This window comes from Yamadazyma tenuis, chromosome 1 (assembly GCF_029203305.1).
Source record: "Yamadazyma tenuis chromosome 1, complete sequence".
Taxonomy (NCBI): domain Eukaryota; kingdom Fungi; phylum Ascomycota; class Pichiomycetes; order Serinales; family Debaryomycetaceae; genus Yamadazyma; species Yamadazyma tenuis.
Window position 1 is genome coordinate 2,118,342 of NC_089461.1, and position 16,905 is coordinate 2,135,246.

The window sequence follows — 16,905 nt, forward strand, 5'->3', positions numbered from 1 at the left end:
ATATGACAGGTGGCTGCGAGGTACAGATCGTCGCCTATCTGCATACTGGCCGGAAAACTGCGATCATCGCCTTATTGAACTTAACACATGAAGTGTGGAACGTTGCACACCATGGACTTGGTGAGTCCAGGTGACTCTACAAGAACAACCCAATGAATGATATATCTAGAGTTTATCGTCAAAAAAACCCCCCATTTTGAGACTGAATAACCAACTATTTTTTCTATCTACAGCTGTCTTATCAACCGGGGTTATTTCGATTATAGATAAAAAAAATAATGGAGCCGTGAACCCAGGTGTTGCTAACCATACCGTTCGTTTTCAGTAGATGCGCATGCATCTCAAATCATCCGCCTGTATCACGAGAAATGCGGCCACAATAAACCATATATAAACCCCACAGCCCGCCCGTATTCTTACATCTCAAATCTTTTAACTAGAGTGGCTACCCAAAATGGATAGAGCTAAAAAACTCACTAGTGTGAAAAGTGCCGGACAAAACTTAGACTCTACTTTTGCTGAACATGAAGTTGACTTGAAGGCTATTACCTCAAATCCCGTATCCCTTGGGGCGGTGGGTACTGAATTATCAACCGAACAGAAATACTTCATATTGAAAAGAATGGGTCACAAGAACTTGGAATCAATGGAGGATTTACCTGTGGGCGTGACGTTGATGATTCAGTACATTCAAGATCTTCCCATTGAAGAAGCCATTGAGATTTTGAAAACTACTATCGTCGAGCACGATGAAGACGTCAACTTCCCAAGTGAGGTGATGGACTTGATTGAGAAATTGGTGGAGTTGGCCCCAGAGAAGGTCAACAACTCTACAATTTCCGAGAAGTTGGAAAACTCTTTGGAAAAGACCGGTGAAGCTGTCAACGTGCACGACACCGACGCTTCGTCTTTAGAAGTTGCTGATGGTAACTACTACGACATCGTTGACTGGGAATTGCAGAGCAAGATCGAGGCTTCCTTGATTGCCTACCACTCTCCTTACCCAGAAATCCGTTCGGTCACCGACTGTTACGATGATCCAACATTGTACGTCGAAACTCCAAGAGTGTACCTTTTGGGATTAATTTGGACAGCCATTGGGGCTTTTGTTAATCAGTTTTTTGCTGAAAGACAACCTTCTATCTCATTGCCATCCTCAGTTGTGCAATTGTTGTTGTATCCTTCGGGTTTGCTTGTTGCAGCTATTTTGCCTAAATGGAAATTCAAGATCTGGAAGTATACTTTTGACTTGAACCCTGGTCCTTGGAACCACAAGGAACAGATGTTGACTACTATTTTCTACTCGGTTTCCAGTGGTACTCCTTACGTGTCTTATAATATCCATGCCCAGAAGGTTAAACAGTTCTATAACAATACTTGGGCTGACTTTGGCTACCAAACTTTGTTGATCTTGTCTAACAACTTCTTGGGTTTCGGTTTCGCAGGTATTATGAGAAAGTTTACTATTTACCCAGTTAGGGCTCTTTGGCCATCTGTGTTGCCAACCTTAGCCTTGAACTCAGCTTTGATGAAGCCAGAAAAGAAAGAAAAAATCAATGGCTGGTCCATTTCAAGATATAATTTCTTCTTTATTTGCTTTGCTGCTTCCTTCGTGTATTTCTGGATTCCTGACTACTTATTCTATGCGTTGTCCACCTTCAACTGGATGACTTGGATTGCTCCAAACAACTTCAACTTGGCTGCTATCACTGGTTCTTCTTATGGGTTAGGAATGAACCCTATTCCAAGTTTTGACTGGAACGTCCTCAATTTCAACTATGCTTTGACTATTCCTTTCTACTCGCAGATTAACCAGTACATTGGACTGATTTTAGGTTTCTTCTCGATCATAGGTGTGTTTTGGACCAATAAGTACTGGTCTGGATACTTGCCATTGAACTCTTCGTCTTTGTTCACGAACACTGCTGAAGTCTATGATGTCAAAGCTATAGTTGACTCCAAATCTCTTTTCGATCATGAAAAATACATGGAGGTTGGCCCTCCGTACTATTCTGCTGCTAACTTGGTTCTTTACGGGGCTTTCTTTGCCATCTACCCATTTGCCATTATCTACGAATGCTTTATCAACTTCACTCCAATGAAGAATGCCTTATTCAGTTTAGGAACTTCTATCAAGAACATCAGAAGATCGACTTTTGAAGGTTTCAATGATCCTCACACCCAGATGATGAAGAAGTACAAAGAAGTTCCCGACTGGTGTTTCCTCGTGGTATTGTTGATTGCTTTGATTTTGGCTATTATTTGTGTAAAGGTGTACCCAGCTCAAACTCCTGTTTGGGGTCTTTTCTTTACTCTTGGTATCAACTTTGTTTTCTTGATTCCTTTGACTGCTGTCTTCTCCACTACTGGTTATCAATTCGGTCTTAATGTGTTGGTTGAATTGATCATTGGATATGCAATCCCTGGTAACGGTTTGGCCTTGAACTTCTTGAAAGCCTTTGGTTACAATATTAACGGTCAAGCCCAGAACTATATTTCTGATCAAAAGATGGGTCATTATGCCAAGCTTCCTCCAAGAGCCATGTTCAGATGTCAAATGTTGTCGATGTTTGTTGCTTCATTCATTTCTTTGGCCACTATGAACTTCACCATTAACCACATCAAGGGCTATTGTGATGCTTTGCAACCACAAAAGTTTACCTGTCCAAACTCCAAGGTTTTCTACAACGCTTCTATTTTATGGGGTGTTATTGGACCAAAGAAGGTTTTCAATGGTTTATATCCATTGTTGCAATACTGTTTCTTGATCGGTGCATTATTGCCCATTCCTTGTATCTTGTTCAAGAAATATGGTCCAAAGAAGGTGACAAAGTACTTCCAACCAACTTTGATCATTGGGGGTTTCTTAGTTTACGCTCCTTATAACTTGTCCTACTACACTGGAGGAGTTTACCTTTCGTTTTTCTTTATGCTGTATATCAAGAAGCGGTACTTATCGTGGTGGGAGAAGTATAACTATGTGTTATCTGGATCGTTGGATGCTGGTATTGCTTTCAGTGGAATCATTATTTTCTTTGCTGTCTTTTATCACGACAAGTCGATTTCTTGGTGGGGAAATAATGTTATTTACGGAGGCGTTGAAGGAAGTCTGGTAGGTAGACTTGATGTTGCCACTTTACCAGGGGGAACCTTTGGTTTGGCTCCATCTGACTATCCATAAATTATATAATATAAACAGTGTGATAATTAATAAGTTTGTGTTTGTCTTGCGACTGTCAGATTGCAAAGCCTTGTACCAGATAAACGGTTTTTAGAGGGGAATTCTAAGAATAGGATTAATATCATCTGGCTGCCGTTATATTAGCCAACTTTGGTGTCATAGTTAGTAATCCAGCATATCTAGTAAATTATTGTTTTAGTAGATCATTACGTAATCCGATGGGTTCACTCAAATTTGCAGCAATGAGAGGAAGAGTTAGAAAACCCAGGAAAAGTATAAACACCGACAGAGAGTTAGTTTCAAAAGGGGAAGGATAATAGACGTTTAACAACAATTAAGAATCGCTTAGAGCTGGAGTGTGTAAACTCGGTGAAGGTGTGGGTGCTTTACTAGGCCTCGACATCCCAATGTTTGTCTTCCACTTCTCCTCATTTGGTCAGTCGAGAGTCAGATTGACGGAGACATTAAGCAACAAACAAGCTGCCTTACCACAAATGCCCTCCAGTATACGATAGACCCACAGATTTGCACATGGCGACCAGTATCAGAAACCCCCCCCCCCCAATTTAATACCAGAGTTGTCGGTAATTTACCTTTATGGTGAACATCCGAAGTTTCCAACGCAGATAAGATAATCGCCATCACTTGAAGAAATAGCTGTGGATACCCGGATTGTGGCCCTCGGCTATTCTAGCTGCTTGCAAAAAGTTTGTAGCCGTTTGGCTTCAAGGCACGCCTAGAAATGCAGATGCGGAATCCCGATAGTAAGGGCTCCACCGGAAAATTCCCTCCCAATGGGGCAATATGGTTTCACGAGATTCATTTTCCATGCCGTCTTTGCAGCGATTCTTAAAACCCACATATCAGGCAAACACTAAATTCCACAGGATAGCCACCGTATATCGAACGGGCCTACGCGTGCCACTGTGTTGCCCGTATATGTTGTATGGGCAATTTAGAGAGCCATGACACCCCATCCGATTGGATTATCATAGTTTTACTCGTATTGGCTACAGGTGGAGTTTGCCATTTGTTGGACAATAGCCACAATGTATCACGGGGAAAATGTTAAAAAAAGCATTCCGTTATTCCGTTATTCCGTTATTTTACCACCTTTCAGTTGACTGCAGTTGACCGACCAACAATGTACTTGTGTGGGTAGATAATAACCTGAAACAAAGATCTTGTGGGGTTTCGCAGCTTTAGCAGTAAAATTGCCGAGCTGTCATTTTAGGTTTATAGAAATTAGTTACCAAGTACGACCAAGCAGCCTCCTAGTCTCGTACGCGACCATTTACTCCTATAGGCACCAGGAATGTGATTTATGGACCAGCATTTAGAGTCATTGACCGTGTTGACAGTTACACCTGGTTGTCTTCGTTTCCTTACCGCTGTCCTTTCAACACTCTCTTCAAATTCGTTAAAACGTTGACATTTTCTACGTAGGGCATTTTCTACTGCCCCCCCCCCCCACATTTGTAAACAATTTCATAGTTGTTCAGCTCATCAATAGGCTGGACTCAGTCCTCGATAATATCTCTTTGTAAACCCTACCCATCGTGCTGGCAAGTTGATGCGTAGCGCGCGCAAAGTCAAATTGAAATATCTCAACACATCAACATAGAGTGGGAGCAATGGAGGAAAAGTTGTACGATAGCCATTTCAAGCCGCTGCTGCTGCGATACTCCTGGACGAGATTGACTGACAAAGTCAAAAGCATTACCCAACGGGCTGGTGACTCGTCCACGTATCACAAGATTCTCATTGGCGTGGCCACGCTATTGTTTCTTTCACTTTTTACACAAGTGCCTTTTCTACCACACTTCCGCACAGCCAGCCCCAAGGTGGTGATAATCCTCGCCGCCAACGAGGGCGGTGGAGTGTTGAAGTGGAAGGGCCCCCAAGATTGGTCCATCGAGCGGTCTTCCATTGCCAACAAGAAAAACTATGCTAAACAGCATGGATACGCCCTTACTATCAAGGATATGACGGTGAAAAAACGGTACTCACATGAATGGCGTGAGAGTTGGGAGAAGGTGGACCTCATGAAGCAAACCATGCGGCAGTTCCCTGAAGCTGAGTGGTTCTGGTGGTTGGATTTGCATACGTTTATCATGGAGCCGGGTTTATCTTTGGAAGACCACTTCCTCAACGATCTCGACAACGCCACCTACCGGACGCTCGATCACTTCAACCCCTTGGCGCTTCCCGAAGACTTGCCATACGTGGACTATACTAAGCAGATCGACTTGATTGTCACTCAGGATTGTGGAGGATTCAATCTTGGGTCTTTCTTGATGCGCCGGTCGTCGTGGTCCGAGATGTTGTTGGATGCGTGGTGGGACCCGGCCTTGTATGAGCAGATGCACATGGAGTGGGAACACAAAGAACAGGACGCTTTGGAAACCCTATACTCCACATCACCATGGGTTAGAGAAAGAACCGCTTTTTTGCCGTTAAGGAAAATCAATGCTTTCCCTCCAGGAGCTTGTTCTGACAATGCGGACGATCCTCAGTATTTCTATCGGCACCATGATTTTGTAATTAACATGGCTGGATGTGAATACGGAAGAGACTGCTGGGGCGAAATGGAGCATTATAAGTCTTTGTCCAAACGTTTGACTAGACCATGGTGGCACTTTTGGTAGCTAACTAACCTCTATAAAATGCACTGTACTATTAATCAGTTTTTGATCTACTATCAATTCACTCTCACTACTAAGCTTCAGAGCCTTCTTCCGCACCAGCTTTTTCGCGCTCGCGGTTTCCAACTTTCTCAAAATAAAATAACATACCAGTCTCGATATGGGCGACAACTTCTGGTTTAACGATGGAGAATTCAACGCCTTCAGCGGCCCTCCACATGCTCCCCAGGCTGGGGACGACTTCTTGAACTCGATTTTCGACGATCACTCTGCCGCTGGCTCCCCCCAACCACAGGGCCAATCTGACCTCCCATCCGCTGCTGTGTCAAACCCCGATATCAATCCTTCTGCAATTAACCCCCAGATGTTCATGCGCCAACAGCCACCCCCACAGCAGCTGCACCAATCACCACAGGTCCCACCACAACAGTACCAACAGCACCAACAACACCAACAGACCCAACAACCACAGTCTCTGTTGGAGCAGAATAAAAAGGAACAATTCTTCAGGATGAGACAACAAATAATGCAACAACAAATGCTTAAACAGCAGCAAAGCTCACTGACTTCTCAGAACACAGGTGTATCACCGCAGGTTACCCTGTCTCGGTCTCAGATGGGCACGCCAGTTTCAAGTGTACCTTCTCGGGTTCCTAGTGGGCAGGCTTCATATGCAAGTCCTGTGAACCATGCGATTTCCCCTACGGAGTACAACCAGAGGCAGCTTCTGCAGCAGCAGATACAGCAGCAACATCAGATACAACAACACCAGATGCAACAACACCAGATGCAACAACAGCAGCAGATACAACAACAGCAGCAACAAAAGCTTCAACAGCAACAACAACAGCAGCAACAACAGCAGCAACAAGAGAAACTTCAACAGCAGAAACAGCAGAAACTTCAACAACAACAACAGCAACAACAACAGCGGCAACAACAACAACAACAACAACAACAACAACAACAACAACAACAACAACAACAACAACAACAACAACAACAACAGCAACAACAACAGCAACAACAACAGCACCAACAACAGCACCAACAACAGCAACAACTACAACAATTGCAATTACAACAACTACAAAATGCACCTTCTCAGTCCAACGCCAACCAGCTTCCAAAAGGTCTGACCCAAATGGCTCAGCTTCAAATGGAACTTTTCTTAGTAACATTGTACGACTTCATGACACGTCGGGGTAGCCCCATCACTTCACCACCAGTTATCAACGGTAAGAAGGTGAACTTTTTCCTCCTTTATGTCATGTCTCAAAAGTTGGGTGGCCCCCAAGCCTTGATAAAAGCGTTACAAAAGCTAGGCCTGGGACAATCTCCATGGACTGCTATGGCCTATAAGCTCGGTTTGTACGAAGGCTTAACTGATCCTAATGCCAAGGGTCGCGTGGATAAGGAACTCGGTGGCTGCTATGTTCAATACCTAATTCCCTTCGAACAGCATAACTCCACTCCTGCTGGCCACAAAGAGATCCAGGAGCGTAGGGCGTACTTTCAAAAGCAATTCATCGCTCGTTTTCAACACCAACGTCAAAGTCAAGGCCAGGATCAAAATCAGAACCAAATACCACCTCGCCAAAGCCAAAGCCAGAGTCCCCCATCCCTGTCGATGTCACAACCACCGCTTGTGCAGCCACAGCAAATGCTGCAACACAATTCTCCCATGACCAATTCTCCAATGGTCCAGCAGATACAACAGTTTGCCCCTTCCCAGCTCAGTGCGCAGGCTTCCGTACGTCCTAGTCCTGTGATATCTCACGACCCAGCACCTTCTGAGTCCAGACATGTGAGTCTTGCTAGTGGCGGATCTATGAACTCTCCCCAATTGAATACTCCCCTTCTTCAGCAAAGACAATCAAGATCTTCTAGTGTACTTAATCGGCAAAACTCAAATTCTCCTCAAGTGGATGCTAAGGGTGAGAAAGTTGCAGAGAAAGAACGGGTACCGAACATCATCAAGACATATATTCCTGCTACCAAGTATGTGGATACGTATGGAGGTATTGATCTTAAGACGGTTTCTGGGATTGCTGGTGAAATGGAGGTAAGCAAACCAGTGTACTTGTTTGCTCCTGAGTTGGGTGCCATAAATATCGATGCATTAACAATGGCATTGAAGAACAATACCAATGTTGGTAACGGTGAAGTAATCAGTGCTTTGAACACCTTGTTGGTGACAACCTCAGATGCAAACTTTGCATTTGAAGTTGATTCATGTCTTGAATTGGTAGATGCTTTGGCGGACACGGGATTGAGAGTTTTGAATCTGATTGTCTACGGTGACCCTGGGGAGGAATACTTCAGTGATGATGCTGATAAAGTTACTAGCAATGACAGAATTGAGGACATTTTTGCCCGATACGTTAATTCCGATGAAATGATTGGTGAAAACATCCAATTCAATGTGGATTCATTGACGGGAATTGTGGTCGAAGAGGATTCAGATGTTGACATGGACGAAGTATTCTCAATTCCTGAAGAACGAGATGTGGCCATGAACAGTTCTTCTCCTGAGGACGTCGATGATCCAATTGATCAATTCGCATTGTTGGATTACCTGACCATATTGGACGAGTTCAAGGCTGAAAACAAACATCATTTCAGCACTTTGCAAACAAAAAGTGCAACTAACGAACAGGTCCTTCTTATTGACGAGTTGATCACCGTTACCATGATTTTGCGAAACATCTCATTTAATGGGTTCAACAAGTTCAAAATCACAGGAAATGATCTTCTTAGAGATTTGATGTTTAGAATTGTCAAGATGATTGGCTCACACTCTGAGAAGTTTCTCTACCATAGGAAACGGTTGTGCTTGTTGAAGGACTGTCTCTTCTTATTGTACAACATGTCACAAGAACTTCAACTTCGTTCCCTAGAAGAGGCCTTCTTGTCGTTTGCTTTGGTTGCATCGTTTGGACCCAAGTTGACAGATGATCCCGTTGTTATCCCTCCTGCAAACATTGATCGATTCACCTATTTGCCATATGGTATTGACGCATTGACCAAATTATTGGTTAGGGAACCTCACAACCGGTCTTTTATGAAGGCTGTACTCACAGGAGATCTTTCGAACTCCAACTTCAGTACTATTGTTGATGACCCTGCTGCCGATAGAGCAAACACTAGAGCACTTATCACCAAGTACCTTGGTACCAGTGTAATCAATGATGGAAGCCTTTTAACCCGGAGTTTCCAGTTGTTCCTTAGTGTAATTCCATTCGATAAAAATAGCATGGAATTATCTAAATTTGCCAGTATCCGTACTTCTGTGGTGGTTCAGTCACTTTTTGGAGCTAAGCTTATCATTGACTTGGTCAACGGCGAAGACGAAGTTGCCCGCTTACGTATTTTACCTGTGACATGGCTTTTGAAAAACAGCAGATCGATCCTTCTTAACCTCAACCGTCTGAGCGTATCGATGATATCCGAAAGTGTCAAGAACGAATATATCGCATTGGTGGTCCTCAAGGCATTGATAATGATAAACTCGCTTCTTGGGAACTGTGTTTTGCTTGCCGAACAGAATGTGCTTCCTAAACCAATCGAAGAAGAATTACACAAGCTCGTTCACGGTCATCGCATTAATCCCGACTCAGATATCACTCTTGAAACGCTTCTCAACCCCACGGTTGACCGCAATGTCGCTAATGAGCTTGTGAGACAATTCGGTCTCTTGACACAACTTGGGCAATTGGTGAAACCTTAGGTTTGTATTACTAGAAAGGGTCATTTGATACAGACCAGCAATCCTAAATTGGTAATGTCCCAACAATGGGTACGAAGACAAGGCCAATTTTTCCATATTGTAAATTGAAGTAGGTGATTAAGTTCACTACTTCGAACTGTACTATAAGTTTGTTTAATAAATGATAATTCACAATTCCTACGTAATTAAAATTATCCTTGCAAATCGGCACAGGTTTTTTATTTAATAGTACTTGAATTTGATTAACAGAAACGGACACCAAGAACCCCATATAGGAGTATGATTAAATCCTTTGATCCCCTGTTTGATATGCACAAGTTTGCTGTTCTCTTATGTGAATGACTAAATGGTTTTTAATCTGATTTCCTCCCGTATCGCAGTTAAGAGATTCAAAAAGATCGGACTTAATGCTTACATTTGAACAGAGCTAATTAAATATACCCAATCAATCCATGATATCAAGAAACGTTCTGTTAAACACAGTCTAGCAATGCTTGATCCAATTTGGTGATGTTTTGTTGGAACCAAGGCTACTGTTGCTCGAAAGGGCCAATTGATACAGAACAAGCCCAAACCGGCAATCCGTTAGACCATCACCGGATACCACGTCAAACCTTTAACATCTCGGAATAACCAACCATTCTTAACTGCATATAAAGTTTACAACCTGTATATCTGATACAACCCCCCTCAAATGTTGCTGCGAATTTATGCTTCTTCCAGTACCAATCTTGGCAATGGTTCTATCATTGAGAATGTATGCAGGAACACAAAAGGACCTGACTACTGTTTTGGGAAGTGGGTCCCATAGATAAGAATAATCTAATTGACACTCCACAAATCGTTAAATCCTCCAGCTCCTAGCCAATCAGTGGGAAAGTATAAATAAACATCAAGAACTCTCTTGAATCAAGATTTCGTAGTTGTCACTTCTTCAACAGAAACACATCCCAAATATGGCCTCTACCAAAGTCGATATTGCCAGACAGGTGCCCAGTGCACCACCAGCAGATGAACCCGCTGCAAGATTATTGCCCGGTGAACACACCCTTCCCGCCAGTTGGTGGACTAGTGAAAAGGTGTTTGAGCTTGAGAAAAGATCTATTTTCAACAAAAGTTGGCTTTTCTGTATCCATTCATCGCGGTTCAACAAGGCTGGTGATTACTTCAGATTCACATTCGCAGGAATCAACTTTTTTGTTATCAAGTCCAAAGTTGACAACCAGATCAAGGCCTTCCATAACGTTTGTCGTCACAGAGCTTATCCCGTGGTACGTAAGGATAAAGGATCTTCAACCGTGCTTGGCTGCAAATACCACGGCTGGTCCTATAACTCGGACGGAAAATTGCTTAAAGCTCCTCACTTCAACGATGTAGAAGGGTTTGTCAAGGAAGAAAACTCATTGTTTCCCGTCAACACCCACGTGACCGAGCAAGGGTTGGTATTTGTTAACTTCAACAACGACCCCGAGTCGGTGATTCCGTTTGACAAGTGGTTTGAAGGTTTGAACAGCGAGCTCAATGAATTTGATTTCTCCGACTATGAATACCACATGTCTTACGAATTGGACGGGCAGTTCAATTGGAAAACTTTGATGGACGGGTACCAGGAGTGCTACCACTGTCCCACCGCCCATCCTGGATTAAGCTCAGCCTTTAAAATGGAAACTTACAAGGTTGTTCCAAAAAACAGGTACTGCCGTCACTATGCACAAATCGTGCGTGAGGAACAACCCGAATCCGAACCTGAACCCGAACCCGAACAAAGTAGTTGGTTTGGTATGAGGAAACAGGCTCAACCGCAACCAAGTCCTCAGAAAAAACCAAAGAAGGCCAACCCAGGGGGTGAGTTCAATGGTTTGTGGGTATATTTATTCCCCACCAACGGGATCAACTGCTATTCTCCCGCTTGGTATTCGATTAGAGTATTGCCAGTGTCTCCTACCCACACGATTTTGCAGTACGATATCTTTACTAAAAAGGGCTTGGATGAAGATACCAAGAAGGAGTTTGTGGACTTTTTGCAGTTGGTGGAATTGGAAGATTTTAATTTGTGTCAGTTAACACAAAAAAACTTGAACGAAGGGGTGTACTCTTCAGGCTACTTGCACCCACTCAAAGAAAGAGGCGTATTGTTTTATCAGAATTTGGTGAGAGATATGGTGAAAGAGCATTTCGCTCTTGAGCAAGCAGCAGGAAAGCCCATTAATCCAGCCATTATTAGCAATAAAAAGGCCAATAAAGATGTGCAGGAGTTGGAGGAAATCTGTAACCAGTTGGAATGTGGCAGTTCTTCCGGGAGTTCAGAACTCCAGTGGTAAATACGTAATAGCTTGACAATAGTGATGTTTTGTACTGAGGAAACTGTAGATGCTGCAAGTTGCCAAATGTAGGTTATAGGGTTTATGACTCCCAAGGAGTTCAGTGGGTGTAGGGTCCATCGTCCTGGCCATGCCATAGTATGCACAAGACTGGACAGTCTACTTATGTGTCCCTAGCCTCATCTCTATCTTAATGTCTCATGTCTCATCGCCATTATAGGCTAATCTTCCCCAATCCTCATCACATGACTGCGACCAACCCACCGCGGGGCTGGCGCCAGCATGGTGCCAACCTGTCGTGCCAGTGAGTCCTCGGCGTAAATCGTGTTCGCGCTTCCGAGGCATATGATTTCCTCAGTGGGGATTATAAATCATCATTCTTTCCACACTCCACCACCACCCTTTACAAAAGCCTTTTTTTATCCCACACTCCCAGCTAAACAGACCTACACACCATAATGTCTTTTGTCGGAGGCGGAGCAGACTGCTCAGTTAACGGAAATGCCATTGCTCAGTTCAATAAGCACACTCAACAGGATCGATCACTCCAACGTCAAACTGCTAATCAGACCCAGTTTATCGGACAAAATTCCTTCAAAAGCGAAAATGGTGCCATGAACCAGGCCGACCGTCGCAATATGGAAGCCTTCATGAACGGTGGTGGTCAGCTGTTTCAGTTTCTGCCCATGCATCATGAGTTGGACGTAATCCACCGGAGCCTGGCGCAACCGGCCTTACACCAACCACAAATACTTTCTCAAAAACAAAACTGGTCGACCGAGTTTCAGGCACACTCTCCTTCACCGTCGGCACAACAGCACGCTACCGGTAGCCCTCAGTGGGGCGCAGAGTTTCAAACAAGGCCAGAGCTCCAACAACAGCCACAAATGCAAAATTCTGGACTGCCCCAGATGTCGATGAGAATGGGTTATCGCCCCATGATGCCCATGATGGGCTCTAGTTTACACCAGCCAGCTCCCCAGGTGGCAGCCCAGCCGGTCAGCAACCAGGAACAGCAGGTGGACTGGGATAACCAGTTTAAGGAGATTGAAGAGCTCTCACAAACGGCAAATGCCCAGACAGACGAGACGGCCCAACGCGAAGGCTCACCTGAGATCGTAGTGGACGACAAGTACGAGGCTACATTCCAGGAAGTCTGGGATAGTTTGAACGATGAGGCGTTAGAAAACGACTTTATCAATCAACAGTATGAAGACTTCAAGACTACCCAGAGAGAAACACTTCCGGCAGATATGAGCCAATGGGAGCGTGATTTCGCCAAGTATGCGTCCACCCGAGCCCATTTCGGCGAATATAAGTCTGAAGACAAACAGAACAACCAATTTTTGGATCTTCCGGCTGACCAAGATCCATACGAAATCGGGCTTCAGTTGATGGAAAATGGTGCGAAGCTCTCGGAGGCCGCGCTAGCATTCGAGGCTGCCATCCAACGTGATGAGACTCACGTAGATGCATGGTTGAAATTAGGGGAAGTGCAGACCCAAAATGAAAAGGAGATTGCTGGGATTTCAGCGTTGGAAAAGTGTTTGGAGTTGAATCCTGAAAACAGCCAGGCATTAATGACCTTAGCCATCTCATATGTTAATGAGGGTTATGACAATGCTGCATTTGCTACTTTGGAACGGTGGATTTCCACCAAATACCCCCAAATCACCGAAAAGGCCCGTCAACAGAATCCTCAAATCACCGACGAAGACCGGTTCTCTTTGAATAAAAGAGTCACTGAATTGTTTATTAACGCAGCACAATTATCGCCCAATCAAGCTAGTATGGACGCCGACGTTCAATTGGGATTGGGAGTTTTGTTCTACGCCAACGAGGACTTTGACAAGACCATCGACTGCTTTAAAGCTGCCTTAAGTATTAAACCTGACGACCCGGTCTTGTGGAACCGGTTGGGTGCTTCCTTGGCAAACTCCAATAGGTCAGAGGAAGCAGTTGATGCTTACTTTAAGGCTTTGGAACTCAAACCAACTTTTGTTAGAGCACGTTACAACTTGGGAGTTTCGTGCATCAACATTGGATGTTACAAGGAAGCTGCCGAGCATTTGTTGAGTGGTTTGGCCATGCACCAAGTTGAAGGTCACGACACTACTGCCACCACATCATTATCCCCAAACCAATCTACTGCATTAACCGAAACGTTAAAAAGAGCATTTATTGCCATGGAGAGAAGAGACTTATTGGAAGTAGTCAAACCAGGAATGAACTTGGACCAATTTCGGGGAGAGTTCACCTTCTGATCAGCTGATGTTTGTTTACATAGCTTTGAGTTTTACAATCCATGATCTCTATTTACTCATCTACAACATGCTCGCAATGTATAAATATATAATCTCTACTCAATTACAACAATCCTAACTTCTCCATTCTCACATGAACTGCGTTTCTGTGAGCTTCTAATCCTTCAACGGCAGCTATCGTCATAACAGCCTTCCCAATACTCTTCAAACCTTCTTCACTGACTTCTTGAGAAGTGATAAACTTCTGGAACGTCGCGGTATTCACACCAGAATACTGTCTGGCATATCCATATGTTGGCAAAGTGTGGTTGGTTCCACTAGAATAGTCACCACATGATTCAGGAGACAACTTACCCACAAATACAGAACCAGCATTATCAACGTAGTCTGGAACATAGCTACCAGCCTTTTCAATTTGCAAAATCAAATGTTCTGGTGCGTAGTCGTTGGATAACTTGAAAGCTTCTTCATAAGTGTCCACCAACAAAGTGTAAGAGTGTGCCAAACATTTGGAAACAATTTCCCTCCTTGGCAACACAGATGCTTGTGTAGCAACCGCTTCTTCAATACCAGCCAAGTCTGAGGTAGAAAGTCCAACTCCAATCAAAATTACTTGAGAATCAACTCCGTGTTCAGCTTGTGACAACAAGTCACTAGCCACGAAGTCAGGATCAGCATTACTGTCGGCAATCACCAACACTTCGGAAGGTCCAGCAGGCATATCAATAGAACACAACGCTTGAGTATCGTTTTGCACGTACATTTTTGCAGCCGTGACAAACTGGTTACCTGGTCCCAAGATCTTATCACACTTCACCACAGAATCAGTACCATAAGCCATAGCAGTAACAGCCTGAGCACCACCGGCCATTAAGATACTACTAGCTCCCAACTTGTGAGCCACATAAACCACTTCTGGGGTTAATTTTCCAGTAGCACGAGCTGGAGGAGACGCAATCACAATGTTTTTGCACCCAGCTACCTTGGCTGGAACCCCCAACATCATGGCAGTGGAAGGCAACACTGCAGTACCACCAGGAACATATAAACCGACGTTTTCAATTGGTTTGGCGAATCTTGAGCAAACGACACCAGGAGCTGTTTCCACACTCATGACCTCTTCCTTTGGTAATTGAGCGGCGTGGAAAGTTTCGATGTTCTTCATGGATAAGTCGATGGCTTCCTTCATGTCTTCAGAAATTTGCATCAATTCGGGTGGGAAAGGAGCATTCAACACAGGTGATTCCAATTGAACACCATCGAATTTAGCAGTCAATTCAAGCAAGGCCTTGTCACCATTCTCCTGGACGTTTTTAATTATAGGAAGAACGAGTTTCATGATATCTGAAGTCTTCTGGTTGGGTCTGGTTAAGGCTTGTTGAATTAAATCTGGGGATGTGGTGGCTGCCGTAATAGTAGTCAATTTGTAAGAAAGTTCTTGCTTGGGTTCCTCTTTGGGTTCTGGTTTCTTCAAGTAGGCGGCCTTAGCATCACCTTTACGTCTAGTAACTTTGAGATCCTTGATATCCAAGTTCTTCTCGATATCAGATAATCTCACGCCGTTCTTCACACACCACACCATTACAAAGTAGATCAAGTCGGCCGCTTCCCAGGCAATCTCTTGCTTGTCGTTGGCCTTTCCAGCTTCAATCAACTCATCCAATTCTTCTTTCAACTTGGCAACCAACAACTCCTCATCGTTGAACAATCTCTTGGTGTAGGAGCCTTCGGGAGCAGCTTCTTTTCTCTTGACCAAAGTGTGGTCTAATCTGCCCAAGCCTTTCCCAGTGGATTCGCTGTATAAGCTGCCGTCGTTAAAGCAAGTATAGTTCTTGTCTTTGTGGCAGAAGCCGAATCCATCTCTCTGTTCAACCACAAATTTGACCACATCTGAATCACAGTCTTTACTGATAGAAATTACTCTTTGAGTAGCACCACTGGTCTTTCCTTTATACCATAATTCTTCCCGGCGTTTACGAGATTGGTAGACGCCTTCTCCCGTGGCAATGGACTCGAGAATCGATGCTTCGGAAGAGTAGACCACTCCTAACGCAGTGTAGGATGGAGCACCCGAAGTGATTAAAGTTGTGAAGAGCCCATCGGGCCTGTCAGTAGTTAAGGTGCTGGTGAGCAAGCGTCCCACAGAAATATTGCTGGTATCAGACTTCTTGGTCAACTTTTTTGTTGAAATGATGGGAATATAGTCTGCTTGAGCCAATTTAATAGCAGACGCCTCGTCAACAACGCCATCAAAATAGACACTTCTGTTGTCATCTTGGTTGACTGCCTTCAAGTTGGCCACTTTGGAAGACACCACCAAAGAAGCATCCAAATCAGTGAACTTTTCAGGTTCTTGGGTCTTGATACCAAATCTATAACTAGGTAAACCCGAGGTCTTGATGAGCTCTTCCACTTGTGAGTCACTGATGAAGATGGTTTGCACTCCACTATTCAAAACTTCCACAGCTTGGTCAACAGAAATAAGAGCATCACTGGCGTCCACCAAAACATCTACTTGGGTAGGAAAAGTCGATAACAAGAACTTCGACACTTGAAGACCTTCAAAAGGTACTAACACTTTCCCGACAAATGCATAGTCATTTATGTCGGTGCTGGTGGTTGAATCCACCTTTGGCAACACAGGAAACGTCATGTTCAGCGATAACTCAGGAGTTTTACTGTTATCAAAGATTATCAGTTGAAAATTTTTGAGATTGAGAACCTCAGTTGAATGAGAGTCAATTAAATAATATATAATATTGAG

General features: G+C 43.9%; 5 protein-coding genes across 5 annotated transcripts; 4 read left to right on the forward strand and 1 right to left on the reverse strand. All coding sequences in view use genetic code 12, as the record gives it.

Annotated features, from left to right (window-relative positions):
• Nucleotides 1-454: 454 nt before the first annotated feature.
• Nucleotides 455-3,181, forward strand: PSN45_001029 (uncharacterized protein; the record flags this gene model as incomplete). The annotated part of the gene is made up of 1 exon (XM_006688410.2): nt 455-3,181. The coding sequence occupies one exon, from the start codon at nt 455-457 to the stop codon at nt 3,179-3,181; it is 2,727 nt and encodes a 908-aa protein (XP_006688473.1).
• A 407-nt stretch (nt 3,182-3,588) lies between these two features.
• PSN45_001030 (uncharacterized protein) lies at nt 3,589-9,556 on the forward strand (the record flags this gene model as incomplete). Its single annotated transcript, XM_066157575.1, has 3 exons — nt 3,589-3,685; nt 5,015-5,825; nt 5,980-9,556. 3 exons carry the CDS (start codon nt 3,589-3,591, stop codon nt 9,554-9,556), a joined length of 4,485 nt encoding a protein of 1,494 aa, XP_066013672.1.
• A 956-nt stretch (nt 9,557-10,512) lies between these two features.
• Nucleotides 10,513-11,877, forward strand: PSN45_001031 (uncharacterized protein; the record flags this gene model as incomplete). The annotated part of the gene is made up of 1 exon (XM_006688413.2): nt 10,513-11,877. The coding sequence occupies one exon, from the start codon at nt 10,513-10,515 to the stop codon at nt 11,875-11,877; it is 1,365 nt and encodes a 454-aa protein (XP_006688476.1).
• A 458-nt stretch (nt 11,878-12,335) lies between these two features.
• On the forward strand, nt 12,336-14,141 carry PEX5 (Peroxisomal membrane signal receptor PTS1; the record flags this gene model as incomplete). Its single annotated transcript, XM_006688414.1, has 1 exon — nt 12,336-14,141. One exon carries the CDS (start codon nt 12,336-12,338, stop codon nt 14,139-14,141), a length of 1,806 nt encoding a protein of 601 aa, XP_006688477.1.
• Nucleotides 14,142-14,244: 103 nt separating this feature from the next.
• On the reverse strand, nt 14,245-16,794 carry HIS4 (trifunctional histidinol dehydrogenase; the record flags this gene model as incomplete). Its single annotated transcript, XM_006688415.1, has 1 exon — nt 14,245-16,794. One exon carries the CDS (start codon nt 16,792-16,794, stop codon nt 14,245-14,247), a length of 2,550 nt encoding a protein of 849 aa, XP_006688478.1.
• Between the last annotated feature and the right edge of the window lie 111 nt (nt 16,795-16,905).